The sequence below is a fragment of the Phascolarctos cinereus genome, unplaced genomic scaffold (genome assembly GCF_003287225.1).
Source record: "Phascolarctos cinereus isolate Bilbo 61053 unplaced genomic scaffold, phaCin_HiC Scaffold_3;HRSCAF=262, whole genome shotgun sequence".
NCBI classification, from domain to species: Eukaryota; Metazoa; Chordata; class Mammalia; order Diprotodontia; family Phascolarctidae; genus Phascolarctos; species Phascolarctos cinereus.
The window spans coordinates 79077822-79098051 of NW_027555736.1; the positions used below are offsets into that span (position 1 = coordinate 79077822).

The window sequence follows — 20230 nt, forward strand, 5'->3', positions numbered from 1 at the left end:
AATGCATTTATTTTCTTAGCTCCCCTTAGAATTTCAAAAGAAGCATGAAGCTTAGTATGAAAGACTAACTGACTGGCTCTTTTAACACTTTCTAGCTTCAATCTTATGTTGCCCCATTGGAGAAGGGCAGGTTAGATTGGGGTGCTGTGTAGCTGCCTCTGGGATTTATCAGATTCATAGTGAAATAATCCCCCTTCCAAAATGGGAGCTGCTGGCAGAACCTTGCAGTCTCCCTTGATTTGGGCCCTTAAAAGTCCATTTTCCCCCTCATTGTTGCTTCCTTAGCCTAGTCCCCTAAGTAGCTGTTAGAAACCTTTTCTGCACTCCTGAAGCCCTCAGTGGTTTACACTCTTCCTCCTATTCTACATCACTAAACATATTTAGGTCATCAACTATGAAGTCTCTCATCTATTCTCTTGTCACCTCTTGGAATTCCTTTGTAACCTTTCATCTTGTTGATAGATTGGTGATAGTCAGTCAATAAACATTTATTAATCTCTTCCTCTGTGCAGGCACTGTGCTAAACGCAGTGAATAAAAAACATGAAAAAAGAAAGACAGCTTCTGCCCTCAAGGAGCTTATTATCCCAACGGTAGAAGACAATACACAAAAAGAAACTGAAAAAGTGGGGGAAGGAGGGAAAGGTAACTGATATGTAGGCAAGATGGAGGAATTGGTCAGAGAAGTCCCAAGGTAGTACAGCCAGGTGAGAAATGAGGAAGTGTCTGAGCTAAGGTCACTCCTCAAATAGAGATTTGGAGTTCATAGCCCACCCTCCGACCAGAGAAGCAGGGGAGAGATGGAGGACCAAGGCTGAGGATATCTTGCAGGATGATGAGGTTATCCCAATGATGAGCTTCCTTTGGGGCATAGTGGAGAAATCAGTCAAAAGAGTCCCAAAGTAGTGTAGCTAGGTGAGAGATAGATAGATAGATAGATAGATAGATAGATAGATAGATAGATAGATAGATAGATAGCAATATATGTATGAGACAGCTAGGTGGCAGAGTGGATGGAGTGCTAGACTTAAAGTCAAGAAAACCTGAATTCAAGTCTGGTCTCAGACATTTATTAGCTACTTAACCATTATCTGCTTCAGTTTTCTCTTCTATAAAATGGGGATGATAATAGCACATTCCTCCTAGAGTTGTTGTAAGGATAAAGACAGATAATATTTGTGAAGTGCTATGCAAATCTCCACATGCTATAGAAATGTTAGTTATTATTATTATTAATTATCATTATATGGTGTATGTTCATAGTCATTTGCATCTCATCTCCTCATTAGAATGTGAGCTCTTTTAGGGCTGGAACAGTTTTTCTCTTTGTGTCTCCAATGCTTATCACAGTACCTGACATATTGTAAGTACTTCATAAATGCCTGTTGACCGTCCCTATCTATCCTTTCTGGCTTCTGTATTGTTTCAGAGGAAGGGATACCTTTCCTTTTGCAAGGCCAATCCCTTTTCATATTCTCTCTCTCTCTTTTTTTCTTTTTTGATCTAGGCAACAGGGTTAAGTGACTTGCCCAGGGTCACACAGCTAGTAAGTGTTATGTGTCTGAGGCTGGATTTGAACTCAGGTCTTCCTGAATCCAGGGCTGGTGCTCTAGCCACTGCACCACCTAGCTGCCCGCCCCCCCTTTTTTTATCTACATATTTTCTTGATGTCATCTTCTCCCACCTCCTCTGGGACTTCAAATTCAATATGCCTAATCATGAGATTTCTATACTGATGTAAGACTGGGTGGGCAAGATATGCATTTGCTGGGGGAAGGAACAAGTCTGCTTTTCATGAAGATGGAGAGAATGTCATCTGGGGCACAGCCTCTGGTGGTAGGAAGCAAACTCCAGGACTGTCCTTTTGGCATCCTTTCAATTTCTGTACCCTGGGGCAAAGACTCAGTTATTCCACCCTAGTGATGATTCTGTTGAGAACCACTGCCATCACCAACAGAAAATCAAATTTGAACTTTTGTCTCCAGAGGAGCAAAGCAGTGTGCCATATGATTTCTTCCCTTCAGCCTTTTGGTTCCTAGTTATTTTCTGGAAGGAATTTCCAGCAATCCATGTGGGCTGATCTCACTGTTCTACAGAAGAATAACTTTATACGAGTCAGTCTCCCCAGTCAGGAACTCTGCCAGCAAGTTACTCACTACTGGGGCATGCTTCTGTAAAGTTTATGCTAAAGTTAATAGTGAGCATGTTTTTTTCTACTTCTCTTCTAGTCATACTTTGCTCTGTACCCCATCAAAAGAAAACCACTGGTAATGAAACTCTTAGCCAATACCCTTAAGATCATTTACAGCTAGAGATACACTATACATACGCACACACTGTGAATGAGTATGATTATGTGTGTATGTGTACATATATGTATACATATGTATACATATGTATGTGTACACACACAACCCATGCAACTGTGTGTACATCCCATGCCTTCTAGCTGACCTTTTTGTATTGTTTGCTCTAATTAGAACTCGAGCTCTTTGAGAGTAGGGGCCCTCTTGCTTACTTATATTTGTATTCCTAGCGCTCAGAATAGTGCTTGGCATATAGTAAATATTTAATAAATATTCTCTGTCTTCTTTTTTTATATCATCTATCTGTCTGTCCATCTGTCCAGACATCCACCTGTCTGCCTGTCTATGTGTATGCAACATCAGGTTATTGATATTTTTAACAGCCATTAAGACATCCAATTCCCAAGCAGCTGATGTTCATGCATGGTAATCAACCTGGCCTCCCAGGAAGACATTGTGCCCCAGTGGAAAGCACATGGAATTTTGGAGGCTGAGAGAGGGTCTGAGTTCAAATTCCATCTCTCACTACCCATGGCATCTCGAGCAAATGTCTCAATTCCTCTGGACCTCAGTTTATTGGTCTGTAAAATGACAAAGTTGGATTAGGTGAATTCTAAGGTCTCTCCCAGCTATAAACCTATGATCCCATGTGGTAAATAAGTAGTGACATATTTAGGAAGGCAATAGTTAACTCTCCTCTCCTCTTTTTTTTCCCTGAAAACATCTGTAATTTATAACCTCCCTGAGCATAGCTAGAGAGCCTGAAGGCTGTAATCTCCTTTCCCACATGAAGTTTCCCAAGGAGAAGGCTGTTCATCTTTTTTTAAGCCGGGCCCTAGCTTAACTAGACTCTCTTATTTTTCTGTGAAAATACAACAATAACAATAAAAACAGCAACAGCAAAATCCAACTTCCGTCATGTTGCCATGTTTTAAAACACCAGGAAGACAAAGGAAAAAGTTGCCTATTTGAGTGTGGCTTTCTCTAAAGGAAGTTAGTTTGTGGTTAGGCTGAAATATTCTTGTCCCATGTGTAGGAGGCCAAGTCATCATTTTCCAGGCTCTCTGAGTGTTTTGTAACTAGGCAACATTTTAGAAAATAGGCCAGGGAGGCCCTTAGTCTTAGCCATGGAGTGCAGCCTTCTCCAAAGGGAATGTTTTATTTCAGCCTTCATTGGCTGTAATCTTATTAAAACTTATAGTTATAGCTACATTCTTTCTTCAACTGAAACTGTTTCTAAAACTATTTTTAGTGGGAAAGTTTCTAAAAGAAAGTAGCCTCTTCCTTTGAGAATTAAATATGCAAGTTTTGTTTTGTTTTGTTTTGTTTTTACTGTAGTCTCTGCAAAGGATTAATAATCTATGAAGGAAAATTGTTTGAAAGTTAGGAAATGGGGTGCAGTGCCTCCCGGCGAGGGGCATTTTAACTGCTCAGAGCCAATAACTGACATCATGTTTATTTTATTCTATTCCCAGTCAACTCCCCTCTTGCTAGGAAGGGAGCAGATGTAGGCTGAGCCAGAATGGAGAATGTGAAAGTCTGTGTGTTAGTGTTGAGAGCAGAACCACTCAGGATAGGATTGATTTGGCATTCTGCATGCGTATCACACGTGCTTTTCAAAACTGCTAAATAGTATTTATTACCAAACATAGACACATAATAAGTAGATTCCTTATAAATTAAAGTTGAAAGAATTGGGGAGAAAGACAGCAGAAAATCTCTGGCCTTGAAACCTGAGCTGAAATTTCCTAAATTGGTAAATACTGTATAGAGAAGCAGTGTGGGGGAGTAGATAGGAAAGTAGACTTATAGTCAGGAAGATGAGGGTTCAAATCCCACCTCAGGTGTTTACTATCAGTGTGACCTTGGGGAAATCACTAAACCTAAGTCTCAGTTTCTTTTTCAATAAAGAAAGGAGGCAGAACTAGAGGACCTTTAAAGTTCCTTCCAGATCTAAGCCTGAGATCTTAAGAATACTATGTATAAAGTCTTGATCTAGAATTTCAGAGCCTGGAGGGACCTTACGGATCATCTATTCTGACCTGGAGGGTTTTACAATCTAAATGAAGAGGAAATATCTAAATTAGGAAGTGAAATTAAAAAAAAAACCCAACATAAATGCACAAATGCAGATTCATAAATATAAAATACTATGCAATTAGAATCATAGAATCAAGAATGCTCTAGAATTGTACACTTTAGAATTACGCAGGATAGCATAGTTGAAAGGATTGTCTAGCAATTAGGAAAACTGGGCTAGGATTAGCTCTGCCACTAACTGTATGAATTTGGGTATGTTTTTGCATCTTTGTGGGCCTCAGTTTCCTCATCTTTAAAATGAAAGGGTTGAATGAAATGATATTTTAAGGTCCTTCCACCTCTGAAATATTTATAGAACACTCCAGTTGGAACAGATCATAGAGATCATTGAGTTCATTCTCCTTATTTATTTTATAGATAATGACTCACTTTTACCCATCACTTTAAAGTTGATGGCGTCCTTTCTACATAGTAGCCCCGTAAGGTAGAGAAAGAAGCATCTTCAGGGCTCAGTGGATAGAGCACTGTGCTTGGAATAGGGATAGACCTGAGTTCAAATGTGGCCTGACACTTGCTAGCTGTGTGACCCTGGGCAAGTCACTTGATCTCTATTTGCCTTTATCCTCTGGAGAAGGAAATAGCAAACCACTCCAGTGTCTTTGCCAAGAAAACTCCATAATGGGGTCATAAAGAGTTGGACATGACTGAACAACAAGGCAGGCAAGTATTACCGCTTCCGTTTTAGAGATGAGAAAACAGACTCAGAGACGTTAAATCATAGAATCCTAGATTTAGACTAGAACGAACCTCAGAGTTCACTGACCCTAACTTCTTCATCTAAAAAATGAGGAAATTGAGGCACAAAGAGGTGACATGGCTGATGCAGAGTGAAGGAATCAGAAAAAAAGAAAACATTATAGATGATGGCTGCTACAACAATGTAAGCAGAAAACAACCACCACAAAACAATCAAAAGTGAATGTTGTGAAATTACAAAGCACAAGTATGTTCCAAAGAAGAGCTTTGAGGAGACTCTTTCCCCCAGGCCTTTGCAGACAAGGGTCCATAGGGTGGAACATGGCATAGATTTCCAGACTCTTCTGATGTATTGATGATAGATTTTACTGATTTCTTTTCTTCTTCCACTTTATCTTTTTTTTCTTAAAAATACTATTTGTGATATGGGATGGCTGTCTGGGAGGGGGAAGGAAGATACTTGGAGAAATTCTGGTGATGCAAATGCAAAAGATATTAATAAAAATTTATTATTTTAAAAAAGATGCTAAGTAACTGATCTAGGATTACTCAGTATCTGAGGTAAGATTTAACTTCAAAGGCCACTGTCCTGACTTCAAGGCCAGTGTCCCATCCTCTTACATAATGCTCCCTCCCCAAGAAGTTAACTGTCTTGCCTCAAGAGCACATAGTCAGTGAGTGGTAGACTCAACTCGAACATCATTCCCCTGATGTTAGTGCTGCAAATAAGTTGAACCCACAATTAAGAATTCTTTTCCTATATTTTATTTTGAAGGCAAAAAAAAAAGTCACAAGGAAACAACTATCAGGGATTTATTTTAAAAATCCATCTTCCACTTTTCAATGAGGGTGCGTGGGGAGGGAGGAAGGGAGAAAATTTGGAACCCAAAGTTTTAAAAACACTTAAAAAAATGTTTTCACATGCAACTGGGAAATAATAAATACAGGAAATGGGGAACAGAATCCTATCCTGCCCTACAGGAAAATAGAAGGAGAAGGGGATAAGAGAAGGGGGGGAGAGATAGAAGAGAGGGCAGACTAGGGAAAGGGGTATTCAGAATGCATGCCATCTTGGGGTGGGGGGAGGGGCGAGAGGGGTGAAAATTTGGAACTCAAAATCTTGTGGAAGTAAATGTTGAAAACTAAAAATAAATAAATTTCTATTTTAAAAAATCCATCTTCCAGGGGCAGCTAGGTGGTGCAGTGGATAAAGTACTGGCCCTGAAGTCAGGAGGACCTGAGTTCAAATATGGCCTCAGATCAAGCACTTAACACTAGCTCTGTGATCCTGGGCAAGTCACTTAACCCCAATTGCCTAAAAAAACAAAAAACAAAAAACAAAAAAAAACCATCTTCCAGGTCAGTCCCCATTTAGCACAATCTCCTACAGTTTCTGTAGTACTCAGAATAGTCACCTCGTAACACTGAAAGAATCCTGACTCTTTGGAAAAGCGTAGTTGTATTCAGTGGCCAATGCCTCTTAAGGCAGGAAATCAGACTAGAAGTATTTTAAAGGGATATTTCAACAAAAGGTGGAGCAAAAAGGCTTTCTTGCTCTGACCCCTCAACCCTCCCTCCCATCTCTGCCCTCATACATTTTGTAACAACTTGAGTTTCTCTAATTTATTAACTATGGATTATTGTGTATCATAATTATTGGTGAATAGCTTGTCCTCCTAGAGCAGAGGTTCTTAACTTGGGGTCCACAGACTCCTATGGGATCTGTAAATAGGCATCAATGGGGTCCATGAATTTGGGTGAGGAAAAAAATACATCTTTGTTTTCTTTTTTTCTTTTCTTTCTTTCTTTTTTTTTTTTTGGAGGCAGCTGGGGTTAAGTGACTTGCCCAGGGTCATACAGCTAGTAAGTGTCTGAGGCTGGATTTGAACTCAAGAAAATAAGAGCATTTTCATTTTCACGCACTTCTAATTGAACTATGGATTTCCTTCAATTATGAATTTGTAAATTCATATGAAAGACCTATTATTCTGCAGAATGACCTATTTTCTTCCTCTTTCCTCCCCAGATTGATTGGTTCTGCAACAATACCACTGAAGGCCTTGACAGGTGGAGATAGTCGATCTCTTCCTTATAAAGGCATAACTTTGGTAAATGAAAGGGGCCAAGATACTGGGGTAAGTGATTTCCCCCTTAACAGAGATCATTCATATCCAATGTTCATATGAAAGCTTTTATATAAGAAATATGTGCAGCGATGGTGTGTTACAACAGCATGTCTGTTACATATAAAGCAAAAACATTTCTCCAAGATGAATGAATGAAAAACCATTTATTAAATTCTAACTGTGTGCAAAGCACCATGCCAAGTACTGAGGATAGATAGAAAAGCAAGATAGTCCCTGCTCCAAATGAATTCACCTTCTAATGGGGGAGGCACCGAAGGTGTCAGCTCCAAGTCAGATGGAAAGGTCCCCTGGTCCTTAGAGTACAGCAGCAAAGCACATGGTAAGGCATCTTCTTTAATGTCATTTCCACTAATTAAATCACATCAGTTTCTGATGTTGAACCATTTGACAGTGCCCAGGACTTTGGTGGCAAAAACTTTCTTTTCTAGCTCTTCAATCACTGTGGCTGTTAAGGAGGCAGGGGCTACAGAACCTGCAAGAGCAGTTGCCTGGCTGCATCATCAAGGAGGGCTGTGAGGGCTGGGCTGATGGCAGGAATGGGACTAGGGGGAAGGAGTGTGCTGCCATTTTGGGGCTCTTGGGCTTACCTGTCTGTCAGTGACTGTTTGTTAACAATTGGGGTTGGTGTCATTGAGGAAGGCAGGCCCACTCTTCACACTAATTTCTTCCTTCAATGATGGCTGTCAAGCCTAGGTTGGAAGCAGAGCTAGTGGTCTGTAAGTCATTGCTATTCCCAAGGCCTTTGGGTTCCAGGTCTTGTAGTAACTCCATTGGGATCAATCAATCAATCAATCAACCAACATTTATTAGATGTCTACTACAGGCTAGGCTCTGTGCTAAATTCTGGGGATACAAAAAGAGGCAAAAGATAGTTCCTGTCCTCAAGGACTTTCTAGTCTAATAGGTGAGGTGGTGGGTAAGGGGCTAGTAATGTTGGGCAAGATTGGCAAGGTCCGACCATAGGTTGGTTTCAGAATAAATTATCAATATAATCAATTAATTGGTTTACAAATTCCATAAATCTGAATTATGATTCTTTATAATGAGAAGATCCTATATGAGGTTATATCTGTGTATGCATATCCACATGGGGATTTGTTTATCTTTTCAGGGATATGCTTATCCCTGTATATTTGACACAACTCAGAGCATTCTTTTGTTGTGCACAACTAATTCAGCTCACCACAAGCAGGATCCTATACTAACTTTGAAGGGATAAGGCCAGCTTAACCTTCTATCTCGAATGTGCATTGATGAGGTGGGAGACAAGATGGAAGCAACTCCATTTAATTTTTGCAAAGCATTCACTTAAGTAGTAAAGTAACAGGAACTTCTTATCAAGTTACAATGATGTAGAGCTCATGCTGTGCTAAGGACAGTGCATGCACATCCTGTGCACTTATCTGACTCCAATCCCAGAGAAACTGCTAATGACAATACAATAACTAGGGGAGTTAAAAATTGTTAAAGATCCATAGAATGGAGCACCGAGCCAGGTGATCTTTGCTCATAGATCAGTCACCCGAGAGGGGCCTCCGCCCATCAGTGAGACCTCATGAACAGCCTGTGGCCCTCTACATCCTTACAGATCCCCAACATTCTTTAGCAATTTACACTGCTTTTGGATACACATGATAACCTTTCCTTATGGTATTTGTAGATGAGCTCAATCTGATTTCACAGCATGTATCTCATTGGATGAGTAGGTTACAGTAAGCCATTGCTACGATAGAAATCTTATCTAGAAACACTGCTTGTTGGGTAAGATCACATAATATCCAAGGAATGCACATGAAATTGTGTCCTTCTGTCATGCTTGGCTCTGGATCACTCCCATCATTGACTTTTCAGCTTATGTTCCATTATATCTGAGCCTTGCTAAAAGATAAATGCAATCTGGGCTGACAGTCATGACAAGTTCATTCATGCTTGCCTATTCCCACTATTTCTAGTTTACAGGACAATGTTACCATTCATTCATCCCCTATTGACTCCTTAGCAACAGCAACCCCCTTTGGCTATGTGAACATTTGACTCTCATTCCTCTGGTTCTTCTGGCTCCCCTGTCCTTTAGAATTAATGAGCTTGGGACTTCTCTTTCAATTGGGAAGACTGCCCATCGTATATGAGATATGTCCTCCTTTCCCTGGCTATCTCCTCTTTCTTGAAAAATACTGCTCCTGCCATGTAGATGCCTACAGCCTCTCCATAGATTTCAGGAAAGGAAATGCATTCATTCAAAAGCTCCAAAGTGCCCTACAGATGCATTGACTCTGCCATTATTTATTTCCTCTCAGGCCACAATCGATCTGGTGGTCGGCTATGATCCGCCAGCAGCGGTGGCTACAAATTCAAATGACCCAGGCAGGACCAATGTGGAAGGCACTGGAGGTAAGCTCCATTTTTATCTGCTGTTATTGAAAATGTGAAACGAGAGCAATTCCTTAGAGTCATGTAGCATGTAACAGTTTCCATCATTTTCTCATAGAATATTTCATTTGATTCTCACAGCCACCTACATAAGTCAAGCCAGGTGTTATCATCCCTATCTTATAGGAGATAATAGGAACTAGGTTCAGAGAGGTTGAGGTCAAGGTTACTCAGCTTAGTTGGTTATGTATCTGGGATTAGAACCCAGGTCTTCTGACATCTGAGCCTCTTCCATACTGCTTCTCTGTATTATCCTGCATCATTTGCCATCTATTTCATGAATGTTAATCTTGGCTTCCCAATCAGACTTAAGTTCTTTGAGGGCAAAAACCCTGTGTTATACTTTTTCATATCTTCCACAATGCCTAGTAAGTACAGTGTTAAGCTTAATACAGAGACAATTGCCTGGTTGGTGAATACATTTTTCTATCCTCATTGACAATCCTTTTTAACATCAGTTACTAGGCCTGTCTTATGCTGGAAGGGGCTACCTATTTTTGAAAAGTGGGGGTGGGAGGGAGTCTAGGAGGCAGAAGTGTAGGGTTAGATGATCAATGACCTTGAAGTATCCCTGGGACTCTGCCCCACAAGACCTTATATCCTGGAGTTACTTTCCCCCAGTAAGTAGCTATGCTTAAAACACTGATTTAAAGGCACATTTTGTGAAGCTTGTCCCAGGCACTCTGATTGCTAGATATAGGCTAGTAGGCTCACAACTATTATGCCATCTTTTCTCTAAATAGATAACACCTTTGGAAGAACACGTGTTTTAGATTGTTCTTTCCAGAAGTAGGGATGGGGTCATGCTGAGTCATCCACACTCACACAGACATCACCACCCCCTTCCTTTGGATCGTGGGCTCTTGTGAGGTCCTGTGTGAAGTTAACTTTCTGGCGATCAAATCCACACCCTGTTCTCACTGGCACTAAGCTCTAACCCACTGAGCTAACTGGCCCAGGCATGTTAGTACAGCGGGGAACATTTTGAAAGTGAGCTTGCTTCTCTTAGAAGGGGGTGGTTAATAGAGGCTGGGGATCAGGCCCATATGCAGACATTTTATACAATGGGGCCCCAGAAGGAGTTATGTAAAAAATGTAAGGAACATGTAGGGGCTGGGATTGGGGAGGGGAGATGATTTCCACCCAAGTTCAAGGCGTACAATGCCACAAGTACTCAGTTCAGATCCAAATGCATTCTTCAGGGCAGTATTTGTTTGATGCCAAAATAGTTTTCTGTCACTTTAAGGGTGAATTTCCTGCTAAAATGTGTCTTTGCTTTCATGTTAGGAAGCAGCAGAAATAGCTCAAGCTTTTTCTTCCCCTGAATGCTCCTCTTCCATGATATCTGAGTGGAGCGGTTGGATAACAGCATTGTGGCCAACCCACTGCTGCCTGAACCTGGTTTCTCTCCTTTTATTACCTGCCTCACTCCAGCAAGACAAATATTTATTGAGTGTCTGTTCATTTAGCACTGCTAGACATTACAGTCCATCTTTTTTCCTCCCTTTGTCCTTGGCTTCTCCAAGAATCCGAGAATAGGGAAGGGACTCTTTTCCCTGCTACCCCTTTTCCTGGATCTGAGGGGCAGTTTTACCAGGTTGGCAAAGTTAATGATAAAGAACCAGATGTTCATAAGACACAATCCACTTCCATTCAGGACCCTGGCTGCCCAAAGGGGCAGGACACGGGTGTGGGTTATCTGGAGGCTATAATAACCCCTCTTATGAAGCCTCTGTGCTTTCTGTCATACTGGCAACAGACATCACAGAAAAATCTTGGTTCAAAGCCTGACTCCTACTAGCTACTGATTCCTCATCTGTAAAATGAGAGGGCTGGCTACATTATATGATTTCTATTGTCTTTTCCATCTAGAACATTCTAGAATCTCATGATCCTGTTCCTTGAGCTATAAAATGAGGAAGTTGGAATAGATTAGGTTCTTAACCTAGAGTCTGTGAATTTAAAACATTTTTAAATTATTTTTTGCTTGTAAAAGCATGATTTTGACAAGGAGTCCATGGGCTTCAACAGATTGCCAAGGGGGTCTATGACACGAAAAAAGTTAAGAATCCCTGGACTAGATCATCTCTCTTGTCCCTTTTATCTCAGAATCTATAATCCTCTGAACCAGATTACCTTAAAAAGAACAGAGGAACCTCTTTGCCTTCTCCACTCCTTGGGTGTAGTCACTGACTTCCTGGTCAGACTTGGAGAGGGGAGGAGAGACTCCCCACTGTCAGCTTCTGCATGCTTGTTTTATTTTAAAAGCTGCTTCCATCGACTCTTCCAAGTGAATAGGGCCAGACAATTGTCAGGGAGTGAGATCAGGGTCTTCTATAATTTTTAAGAGTGTAAAGGTTTCCTGAGATCAAAAAATTTAAAAACAATTGGCCTAGGATGACTTGTCCTATCTCTGTAGCTGAGACAGATCCCATAGAGGTAAATAAACCTCGAAGGATTTAGAGCTGCAAGGGCCCTTAAAATCATCTAATCCAAGGGTTTTTATTTTTAACATTTTTCTATATTAGCAATGTTGTAAAAGGAGAAACAGACCAAAAGAAAAACGCACACACACACACACACAAAAGTGAAAATATTATGCTTTGATCTGCATTCAGATTCCGTCAGTTCTTTCTTTCTATGTGGATAACATTTTTCATCATGAGTCCTTTGGAATTGTTTTATAATCCAGGGATTCTAAATCTTTTTTTTGTGTCATAGCTTTGGCAGTCTGGTAAAGTCTGTGGTCCCATTCTCAGAATAGTGTATTTTAAAATGCATAAAGCAAAATATTAGAATTACAAAGGAAACTGATTATATTGAAATAGTTATCAAAGTATTTTTTGTAATAGTTCAGGAACTCTTGTTGAAGAAACTCTGTTCTTGTCCAACTCTCTCATTTTCCAGAAGAGCAATCAGAGGCCCGGAGAGGGGAAGGGGCAGTCCCAAGTTTGCACAGTGGCAGACTCAGGATTCACACCCAAGTCCCCTGACACCAGAGCCAATGCTTTCCCCACTATCTCATGGGTCAGGGTTAAAAAGCTTTACCAAGGAATGAAGGAAAGATGAAAATAAAACAAAACTAAGTGCGAAGTTCCAGATGGTCAAACTTACAAAGACAGAATTCTTCCACTTAATCCCATCTCTGCTGGTATTTGAGGAGCCTGGCCAAACATTCTCCTCTTCATTGCTTCCTGGAATTCCCAGTCCCCTCCCAAATCAATAGCCATTGAGACAAGCTAGGAGCCACGTAAGGATTCCTGTCTGTGGGCAGTGCCCAAAACTATTAAACCTGCAGACAAGTGCATTTACATGTCAGCCAATACCCAGAATATTCTATCCTTGTTTACACTTAAAAGAGAAATTTTTAAAAAGAGAGAAAGAGAAGAAAGAAGACCTGAAGGGAAAAAAAACCTCATCTTTTCTCAGGGTCATTGTGTAGTAGAGAGTACATGGGATAAGTGGGGAGGGGAGAAGGGAGCTGAGAAAAAAGGGGACCATGTCCCACACGGAACGGGGTTAGAAGAGTGGGGGGAGGGGTAGTTAGCCTCCTACTGATTTCCTCTCTCTCTCTCTCTCTCTCTCTCTCTCTCTCTCTCTCTCTCTCTCTCTCTCTCTCTCTCTCTCCTTCTCTCTCTCTCTCCACTTTTCTCATGGAACCCAGGGAACTTACGTCCTCATGGTAGCATTCCCCTGTAAGCAGCTATTACAAGGCCTTCTAGGGCCTTCCCTGGAGGAAGCTGTTTTCTGGAGATCAAAAGGTTTCTGCCTTCCCAAGCCTTAGTTATGACACATGCTAGAGGGATTTGCAAGAGGGAGGAGGGAAACAAAATTTTTGGCCTGGCAGTTGCAATGAAATTACAGATGCTTCTGCCATTAAGATAACTGAGTGATGCTATAGAGGCAGTGTACAATAATACATAGAGGGCTGGCTGTGGAGTCAGGAAAACCCAGGTTGAAATTGAGCTTCAGACACTTCCTGTGTGACCCTTGGCAATCCACAGTCTCTCTGTGCCTCAGTTTCCTTATGTTTAAAATGATGAGGTTGGGCTCAGTGACCTCCAAGATCCTGTCTAAGTCTCTAATCCTCTGATCTTCCCCCTTGTGCTGTCTTCCAGGCTTTGGGATTTCATACGTATGAATGCTCCTTTGAACATGTAGATCAAAACCCCTTTACACATTAGCAGATGGTCTTCAAGATTTGCTGTGGCTATCCTAGCATAGAGTAGCAGTGACTAGTAGGTGGATAAAGTATAGGACTTTGAATCATAAAGGCCTAGGTTTGAATCTTTCCATGGTCCAGTTAACCTCTCCAAGCCTCAGTTTTCACATCTGTAATATGAAGATACTAATTCTTGTTGGTACCTACTGGAGGGTATTGGAGGCTCAAAGTGGGAGAGACTGAAGGTAAGGAACTTTTCTGAATCTGTCTCTGCTGGTCCTCTACCTTTAGCATGGTGCCTGGAGTCAGAGCCTTTCCAGCTTTGTAGTAGGTTGTGATCAGCTGCAGTCAACATAGAGAAGGCTGGGTCACCTCCACATCATGACGTGACGTTAGAGTAGAACTGTAAAGTGAGGAGGAGTGCAGAAGCCACCTATAATCACGAGCTATCAAGGTTGAAAACACTATCTTTAAATGGATGCCCACAATGTTGGGCAGGTAGTAGTTTCATGACCAGAATCACAGAGCTGAAAGGGACTTTGGGATACCATTCAGTCCAATCTATTCTTTGTTACAAGTAACAACAGGGAGTATGTACAAGTAAGAACAGGGAGGTGGAGTGACTGGTCCTTGGGCACATGGCTGGTTAGAAGTAGACCAATGCCTTCTAACTTCTGAGCCAAGTCAATATCTATGACATAGAATGTATAAATACCAATGACAAACCCTATTTGCACACAGTGCAGACTGCACTGTGCTCATCTTCAACACTGGCTTCCTACCACTTCTGTGAGGACATCAAGCTATCGCCTTCCACAAAATATTTATTAGTATCAGCATCCCAAAATAGCGTCCTAGGTTACTCCTGGGAGCTTTCATCTAACTCCATGCCTCATTTACAAGTGCACCAATTCTTAGGAAGACAGAAAAAAACATGGAGGCTGGGCAGAACTGTTTGTATCAGGGGAGCTCACTTTCAGGCCCTTATAAAGGAGGAATCCTTTTACCCATTATTACAAACCAGGTCGTTTCACCTCTTAACCATGTGACTTTTTCACATATTAGAAGAAGAGGAAGAAGACACAGGAGACGATGACACTACATTCAAAGCTGTTGCCCCACGGGCTCCAGCTGCAAATGTTTCTGAATCCCAACTGGCCCGGAGGATTACAAAAGGAAAGAACACCCGGAGAATGCTTTCCAATAAGCCACAAGACTTCCAGGTAATCAACAGCCAGAGGTCTATGCTTTTTTGTGTCCTGTGGGACAATGCTCCTAAACTGAGCATCGTATGTCATGATATATAATGGGCATGGTCTTATAGGACAGAAAATGGGGAGTCTTGAAAAAAATTTAAGTAAAAAACCTTTCTCGCCATGTGGCCTGATGTGACTGAAATGTAACTGATGTAACTTTCTTTCTTTCTTCTCCTTCTTTCTCCTCCTCCTCCTCCTCCTTTTCTTCTAGATTCGTGTTAGAGTGATCGAAGGACGTCAATTAAGTGGGAATAATATCAAGCCAGTGGTCAAAGTACATGTCTGTGGTCAGACACATCGAACAAGAATCAAAAGAGGGAACAATCCATTTTTTGATGAAGTAAGCAGTTGGTAGATAAATAATCTTTCTTGTTTATGTAGGTTTATAAAAAATACATTATGACAAAAAGGATAGACTGCTGGCCTGGGAATCTGGAAAACCTGAGTTCAAGGGCTGCTTAAGAGAAATACTCTAGGGACTGGGGACAAGTCATTGAACTTCTCAATGCCCTAGGTAACCTTCTAACACTGTGGAATTGATGTTTTCACTTCCAAGTTATACAGTATTTTCTAGAAACACACAAATTTAATTGCATTATATGTAACAGAATTATATGTACCAATGTCCTAAAGTCATATGCTGAATATAGACAGCTAAAGAACACATAACACAACAAGGCACTAATTGGGCAACAGACAATAACGGCAAAAGGCCAAAAGAGAAAGAAGAGATCAAGGTGAGTAGGTATCACCTGGGCTTCATGGAAGAGGCAAGACTTTAGCTTGTGGGTGAAGAATGGAGAGAACAGTTAAATGAAGGGAAGAGGTGGGCTTTTCAGGAAGTTGGAATAGCATTTTTGTGAATTTGGGTGAGATGTATGCCATCTCGAATTGAGTAAAGGTTAGTGTTGAGGAATGGTGGGGAATAACTTCAGACAGGCAAAATGTGGCCAGATTATAGGTCTTAATAATAACACATATCAACATATTTATAATCCAAGCTTGATTAAAATAGGCTGACTTCACTAAATTCTTAAGACTTTAGCAAGATCTGAAGAAGAATGTTCACATTCCTTAAAGGAACTGACTCACTGAAAAATCTAGAGACTAGAAGAGATTAAATCAGAATCAGAATTTTAGATGTGAGTCTGATTAACACATTCTTAGTCTCAACAAATCATTTATTTATTTTATCCCAGGCATACTAATCAATCGTTAGTACCGAAATAAAGAAGAATATGAAAAGAACAATTAATTTTTTAGAGTTTAATTTTAGGCTACATAATACCATTGCTTTAATGTTTGCAAAGCATTTTACAAATATTATCTCATTTGATCTTCACAACAACTCTGTGAGGTAACTATTATTTTCTTCATTTTAGAGTTGAGAAACAGAGGCAGAGGTTAAGTGACTTGCCCAGGGTCACATAGCTATTACTATCTGAGGCCAGATCTGAGCTCAGTTCTTCCTGACTCCAGGTCCAGTGTTCCACTGTGCCACCTAGGTGCCTCAAAATAGCTAATAAATGCTAAATAAGAATGAGTCAGTACTAAAAGAAGCAACCTCGCAGGCTTGTATGGTATGAAAAGTGAGCAGTTCCTCTAGGGCACCGAGACTCATCCAGCCAATGACAAGAGTTGACTTTAGGGACCTTTTCATTTAATTTTTAGATTAAACAGACACAAAATATAGGTCTATGTAGACACAATGGAGGAAGAAATTGATCATATTTTCCAGATAACACAAGCCTTGGACATACAATTTGCCTAAAACATCCATTGGTTTGGTTTGAATTAAGTAGCTCAATTATCCTCAACTCGGGGCAACTAAGTGGTGCAGTGGATAGAGTGCCAGGCCTTGAGTAAAGAAGACTTGTCTCCCTGAGTTCAAATCTGGCCCCAGACACTTATTATCTGTGTGACCCTGGACAAGTCACTTAACCCTGTTTCCCTCAGTTTCTCCACCTGTAAAACAAGCTAGAGAATGAAATGACAAACCACTCCAGTGTCTTTGTCAAGAAAATCCCAAACGGGGTCGTGAAGCGTTGAAAATGGCTGAACAACAACACCTTCAACTCTGTTTTACTTGTGTGGCAGAGTAGATGGAGCACCAGATTTGAAGTTAGCAAGTTTCAAATCCTTCCTCTGATTTACTTAGCACATTTATATGGCCCTTTAGGGTTTGCAATTGAGGCAGTATGATAAAGTGGACGAAAGACTGGCCTAAAGAAAAGAAAAGAAAAGAAAAGAAAAAGAAAGAAAAAGACTGGCCTAGGAATCAGAAGAACCTGGGTTTGAGTGTTGCCCCTCAAGGATCCTAGCTGTGTGGCTATGGGCAAATCTCTTACCTCTCTAAGCCTCAATTTATTTTTCTATGGAATGGAGATAATACTATCTGTAATTTCTGTCTCACAGAGTTGTGAAGCTCAAATGAGATAATGTATGTGAAGTACTTTGCAAGCCTTAAAGTGTGATATAAGTGTCAAGTATTATTAAGTCATTTCACTGTCAGTATGTAGGATAGAGGATGGATAGGAACTGGGGCTGTGATTTCTTTGGCATAGGGAACTTTAGATTGATACCTTCTCTGCAACTTACAGTCTTAAAGAGCTGAGTGAGTGTCTATCTGGCCCAAATGAACAACTTAATATGACTAAATACATGGCTCAGTTAATTACTTAGCTCTTTTTTTCTCCTTGTGCCTTACTATATAGCTGAAATTCTTTTTTTCCCTTATTTTTTGTCTTAACAGTTATTTTTCTACAATGTCCACATGACCCCTCAAGAATTGGTTGATGAGACAATAAGCATTCGGGTAAGAAAAACCAAGGGCATTCACAGGCCACAGATCAGTCAGTGTCACACAAAGTTTGTATGATCTTGGGCATTTTTCTCTCTTCCAGGTTTATGATTCCCATTCTTTGAGAGCAGACTGTCTGATGGGGGAATTTAAGGTGGGTACCAAGAGAATACTTTCATCTCACTTCAGTGCTGTACAGAATCCCAAAGGAGAAACTGATTCTTTGCCCCATCTCAGTTTGCCCCCTCTCAGTGAGTCTCAAAGTCATTCTACCCTGGCATCATGACCTTCTCTGAAGGTGAGATGTAATGGTGCCAGGGGAGGGATATCAGCAGAGACCCTGTATTCCTACGTCTTGGTTAGTAGTGAAGTATGGAACTTAGAGAGGGCTACAGAAACAAGATGTATACCTACCTGAGAAGATCAAGATTGATCCTGTATCATTTTTTGTCCTACCACTGCTTTGTCCTGTAATTGTATAAGTCATGGTTCTTCATCTCTGAAATTAGTTCAGAATCCAACTGGCCTGTAAGGAGTTAATTTAGAAATACAGCTCTCCTGCTAATCCCTGATCTATTCTTGGAATTTAGCTGATGTGTGTGTATGAACACAAGGGAGTTGGGCCTAATATCTTTATACCACCAACCTATCCTTCAAGGATGTTTGGTTTATTATCTTGCACCTGGACTCTCAGGAGGGAAGGAGGGAGTTTGTTCCTAGCCCCCATTCCCTACACCTCAGCTCTGTAACCAGTATGCTGTCCTTAACCATACTGTGTCTCCTACGCTGTTATGTTTTTTGTTCTGTATTCCCCCTAAACCCATATAAGGGGAACTATCCTTTTGCTTAGGGCCTTTGGCATAAATGGAGGCAATCCATTGGCCCATTTCTTGCCAGGTAGCGTGCCTTTGCTAATAAATGTTATCTTGCATAGAGAATTGCCTCAGTTTATCCTTTTGTTAAATTTCAATCACCACACAGGACTTATCACCTCTGTTGGCCTCTATGCATTAAAGCCATTGAATGGGCAGTAATGAGTCAGTGAAATGCTTCTAGGTCAGTGAGAAAGCCCATCCTGCTGCCTCTTTTATTACATCTTTCCATGGTAATATTTATTGTCAACCTTCCAGTAGAGGTTGGGCAGGTGTCATGAGATAGGCAAACCAAACCAGGCTATCTCACTAGGTAATGAGCTCTCTGTCACAGGATATGTTCAAGAAGAGGCTGGATGACCATCTCTTGAGGCTGATATAAAGGAGGTTTCTTCATGGGGTAGGAAGGTGTTCTAGACAATCCCTGCTCCCTCTTTTACTTCCTGGATTTTCTGATTAAACGTAAGAAGGGGAACAAGTTTCTTAAGATTAATTTCAAAATAATTTAAAGTGCTTAAAATCTTTTTTTTCCCCTAGATCGATGTTGGTTACATTTATGATGAACCTGGTAAGTAATATCTTCATTATCTTGAATCCTGGATACCTCACTTTTCCTTCAAATAAGGCATCTTTGTTAAGGGCCTATAAAGCAAAAGAAAAAAAAGTCCATCAAAAGGGCCTTAGAGTCATCTGAATAAATATGCTGGAGTTTGAATGGTTATGCACTGTTGGAAAAACTCAGAGTTTCAAAAAAAAAACCTCAGAGTTTCTCAACATATGTGAGCAGAAATTCATTTGGAGTGGGTATTTTGACCTTACCTTGACAAATTTACAAGAGCAGTTAGATTAGACACCTCTGGAAGCCTTATCAGACCCAGACCAGAACGGGAAGCAAGGGACCATTCTGGTATTTCTGCAGGGACTTGTTTGGGGCCAGGGAGATTTGGCACTCCCATAATGGCAACCAACTGTTTGAGGAAGAGCTGAGGAAGTTTTGTGGGATGAGGAGCAAACTCCCTTAATTGTTTATTTTTTTCTCTAACAGTCTTAAACCCCATTCCTTTAACTTCTCCTTGCTCAGAAGGGGATTCCATTTCATCCCCTCTTGTTTTTAGGTCATGCTGTCATGAGAAAATGGCTTCTTCTAAATGACCCCGAAGATACGAGTGCTGGTGCTAAAGGTTACATGAAAGTCAGCATGTTTGTCCTTGGAACGGGAGATGAACCCCCAGTAAGTGCTTCTGAAGAAAGGTTCTACTTTTCTTATTTTCCACAAGTGAGGATGGTCATAAACTAAGCAAGTGGGCAGTGAAGGAGTGAGTCAGTGCTTAGGATAGCTCTTATTTGAAAGCAATTGACATGTCAGTAGATTGATGCTCTGGAGCCAAGGAAAGAGAGCTGTAATAGAGTAAGATCATTGGATCCTTGATTTAGGCCTGGAAGGGATCTTAGAGGTCATCCA

At 40.8% G+C, this 20230-nt stretch overlaps 1 protein-coding gene across 1 annotated transcript in view; it reads left to right on the top strand.

Moving 5' to 3' along the window:
• MYOF (myoferlin) overlaps positions 1 to 20230 on the top strand; it is a 158406-nt gene that overhangs the window by 49780 nt on the left and 88396 nt on the right. The window contains 8 exon segments of the mRNA XM_020964136.2: positions 7128 to 7236; positions 9546 to 9639; positions 14906 to 15063; positions 15308 to 15436; positions 17849 to 17911; positions 18000 to 18050; positions 19306 to 19336; positions 19884 to 19999. Of these exon segments, the coding sequence (XP_020819795.1) occupies positions 7128 to 7236; positions 9546 to 9639; positions 14906 to 15063; positions 15308 to 15436; positions 17849 to 17911; positions 18000 to 18050; positions 19306 to 19336; positions 19884 to 19999 (751 nt within the window).